Here is a 4,267-nt window from a genome sequence, read left to right on the forward strand (position 1 = left end):
AGAGGGTAAGAAATTCAAGAGCTCGAAAGATGTAGAACGCAAACTAGAGGCTAATGGAATACTCGATCAATTTGTGAAGGAGAATACGGGTAGCTCAGAAGTCGCCATAGAAGCGTCGTCCACAAGCAAAGATTGCGGGGAAGATTCCGATGAAGATTACCAACCACCATTGAAAAAAACAACTACCGAAGGTCATGTCAAATCTGGGTAAGTATTTTCTCTGGTCGCTTGTAGTAATGTTCCGTTTTCCTTTTCTAAAATTCCACAATTTGAAGTGATACATTTGTACTTCAGTATGCTTTCACATTGTCAAAAATGAATACGCTTCCCTTTGCCGTCTTTTTAACATTTCATGATTCACATTTTATTTTGTCAAATTGTGAACTGTTTCTACACATGGAAAGAACGCTTTTTTTTTTAATCGGCAGTTTGATCATTCCAGAGGGATTGTTTGTGGGCACAACCTCCTCCATATTACAGCTTGTCAGAGATTTCAACAACGTTTTCTCTTGCCCTTCATACAATGGGAGGTGTAAAGGTGCGTATGAATTAGAAATTTATACCCGTGTCTTCAAGTAAGTAGTGCAAATAAAAATTTCGTTGAGCTTGATTCAAGAGATGTCTGTGTTTGTATGACCTTCATATCATCAGAAAAACGATCGAGTGTGTAATTTTAGGATTTCAGTGTGAAAGGTTTTTACATATAATCATACTCGTGTTTATCACTCATGAATACAGACCAAATTGGACACCACTGAGTCCTATTACCATTATAAATCGTAGCACTCACCTCTTGTTGTGTGATTCAAGCTTACCATGTCATTCAAATTGCTGAACTGCTTTTTGTTTTCTTTCTTCAATGACATCCTGACTGATATGAAAAATGTACACTCTGGACTGAAAACTATTTTTGACTGTAAATTTTTGGTTTTTTTTTTGTCATAGGCAAGCTTGTTCTGACTGCATGTGAAAAGAAGGGATTTGGAGGGGCTATGATGTTTATCTTCAAGTGTTGTGGGTGCTGGACCACAGAGATAGACTACAAGAGCAGCCAACTTGCCCAGAATTCACGGAGGCAAATAGTATCCTTGGCCCTCTCTTTAGCATTTTTCATAAGTGGGCATGGGTATGCTAGTTATAGGAAAACCCTTAGGAGAGGTTTGGGTTTGGGTGTTACCTCAGAAAAACCCTTCTTGGAAGTGATTGACCTTGCCCTTCCTCATATTAAAGATATGCTTGATGAGATGTGTGATGATGCCAAACATCAAATGATACAACTCCCATCAGATCAAATCGGTAGCTGGTCCAGAGCAGTAACATGCTGTGATGGTTGCTGGCTAATACGGGGGCATTTTAGTCAAAACTGCACCTTTGTGATAAAAAATTATATCACAGGTGCCCTTCTGTATTATGGGCACCTGTCAATGCGAGGTGCAGACAGGATTTGCGATGAAGATTTATGGCAAGGTACTGCTAAGTCAGCGGAGGGCCATCTTAGCCAGAAGCTTTGGGCTCAGGCAAAAGAAGAAGGCCTAAATGTTGCAATCAATTGGCAGGATGCCGACTCTTCGTCTGCCAAAGGGTTTCGGTATTCATTCTCTAATGAACAGGAGTCTAGAGTTATGTTATGTGGGGGGCATGTAGGTAGAGCACATGGGAAAAAATTAGAAGATTTAAAGGGAATGTCAACATTTACCCCAGCATTTATTGCCTTGCACAAATCAGAATTTCCTTCTATAGAATCATTGAAATGCTGCTGTGCTGGCAAAAAGCATACTTTTGTTGCAACAAGGAACAAACCTGTATGTGGTTGTTTAGGGCCCGGATTTATTCAAAATGCCAAGCGGAATCACTACTGTGCACTAGTTCAGGCTGGTAATAGTCCTGAAAAGTACAGAGAGACCATGCTGACACTTGGCAAATACCACAGCAAGGACATTCATGAATGGGAGGGAGGGTCTTGTTCTTTTCATCCCCTGACAAAGTGCTCTTGTAAGAATTGTGATTGTGATGAAAATGGGTTTTACCCAGATATGAAATGCCAAGGACAGCCATATCACTCTACTCACCCCCTGAAATGTGAGTTTCATGGGCTTGCCTATGAGATAGAGTGTGCTGAAAGGGCAAAAAATGCAAAGAGTGTGATTGACCCAGAATTAGGGAAAGGGCACTCAAACATGCCAGAGGCCACCTTTAGTGTTTTGGCAAAATTCAGGGCCAAGGATACAAATCTACACCAAAAACATCACCAGGCCTCTACCAATCTGGGCCTTATTCAGGCAAACATGACATGGCTGTTTAAAGAAAAAGGGGCACAATACCACTGGATCATTGAGCTGTATTCTTGGATGGGCCTTCCAGTACTCAGTGGAATTCAGGAGATTGTATGTAAACAAAATCTTGTCGATTTCATAACATGAAGGTGTTGCTTTGTAATGATCAGGTGGGGACGATTTGGGATATGAAGTTCTGTTTGGATATTATAATGATCATATCAACTGTTACAAAAATATTCCAATATAGTGAGGAGAACAGTAAAGGAATAGAGAAACTTCAGCACTTGTGTTCAGTGTTCTATATTATAATATTGCATGTGGACATGTGGTTTGAGTGCATACTTATAATTTCATTGAATATTATGTTCAATGTATTCTTCTTTTCACAAGTGCCAACATGACAACAGAGAGAGAATGAAACGGTTGGAATACTACAAGACGGATGCGGGGAAAAAGAAAAGAGTCAAGAGAAAAGTAAACCGAGCTGAGGAGCAAGAATTGAGGTATAACTAATCAGTGCAGCGGTCATCAACTATAAACAGGGTCACCAAATTATTTTTTACAACTCTTTTCAGGTCTTCATTTAACAAAATGTAATTACTGCCCATCTAGATAGCCTTTTGGTATTGGTGGGATAGTGTAACCTTTTCTATTTGTAATGATAAGATTGTTACATATCTCACAAATGGGTGGGAAACGAAATGCTACCAATGTTTCTGTGTTTCTGTGTTTTTGGCTTTTTTGTTTTGTTTGTCTTTTGAGTTGTCTGCTGTACTCGGAAATCCACTACTTACTGAAGGGGAAGTATAACAGTGCTTGCAAACATAGTCTTACGTCTCTTTCTTGTCTTGTAGAAAGAAATATGTCAAGAATTGCCAAATTAGGCACACATATGGAGAGGAAGAGCAGACTGATCTTTTGGAAGAAGAAGCAGTCCTCCTTGCACAGAATGCTGTTGATGAGGGACTGGTCAGTGGCACTGAAATAACATCAGTTCCTGTTCCTGATGCTCCTGAAAGTGCTGTAGTGACTCTTGGGGGAAAGAATTGCAAATGGTGTGGGAGTACCACACACAGTCGCAAAACGCACAAAGACTGCCCCCATAATCCTAGAAATGCTCCCGCAATATAAAATATTCTTTTTTTGTAAACTGTAGTATTCAATTTTGGTTGCTATAAAGGTACAGTTGAACCTCAGTTATCCAGACCAATTCTTCTGATCCCATTATTTTTGTGAAATATTAATAAGGCATAATGAAGATTCCTTACGAATTCACTTTAATTTAGGCACTGAAAATGTGAGTTATGACTGGCTGAGACTTGTTTTGTTGCCAAGTGAAACATTCGTGTCCTAATTAATTTGTGTTTACCTCATCAATATTCACATTTTCAAATTTCTGGACTATTCACTACAGTCCCATTGACTCTGGATAATCAAGGTTTGTCTGTATATGTATTTGGTTATGTGGGCCGTTCCTTGCCTTGGGTACCAGGCCTATCACAATCCCAAAATGTAAAGGTCCCAAAAAAAAGTCTATTGTAGGTGGAAAACACGGTTTTGTTTATGTTTTATGTCAGAGGGAGCCACAAGTATTACAAATAGACAAGAATACCAATATTACTATTACCTAGTATGTAGAGATTGTGTTACTAAGATGAACTAATTCCAAAAAATTACCTTGAATGCAAAGCATGGGGTGACCTCTTCCAAGTTCTACCATTCTTACATTACAACTGACAATATTCAGAGTGTCAAAGAAGGAATGCAAGAAAGATTTTTTGGAGCGCAAAACTCTGAACCTATGAAACTCAGGGTGCCCAGCATAGTAATTTTGTGCATACCTTGCCATCCATAGGCAAAAGTAAGTCTTCAGGGGCCACTTGGCACTGCTAGTGCACAACCCTGAGAACTGTACTCTTTGGTAAACATGGTGTTGATATTTGGGTCTGGTGCCTTAGTTGAATGCATACATAAGACAATGATACAATTGA

At 39.4% G+C, this 4,267-nt stretch overlaps 1 protein-coding gene across 1 annotated transcript; it reads left to right on the top strand.

The window, feature by feature from the left end:
• The first annotated feature begins 433 nt into the window (after positions 1-433).
• On the top strand, positions 434-3,407 carry LOC138055341 (uncharacterized). The gene is made up of 4 exons (XM_068901302.1): positions 434-538; positions 946-2,384; positions 2,667-2,779; positions 3,131-3,407. Exons 2-4 carry the CDS (start codon positions 993-995, stop codon positions 3,405-3,407), a joined length of 1,782 nt encoding a protein of 593 aa, XP_068757403.1. The 5' UTR covers positions 434-538; positions 946-992.
• Positions 3,408-4,267: the final 860 nt, after the last annotated feature.

The sequence above is a fragment of the Montipora capricornis genome, chromosome 7 (assembly GCF_036669925.1).
Source record: "Montipora capricornis isolate CH-2021 chromosome 7, ASM3666992v2, whole genome shotgun sequence".
Classification (NCBI taxonomy): Eukaryota; Metazoa; Cnidaria; class Anthozoa; order Scleractinia; family Acroporidae; genus Montipora; species Montipora capricornis.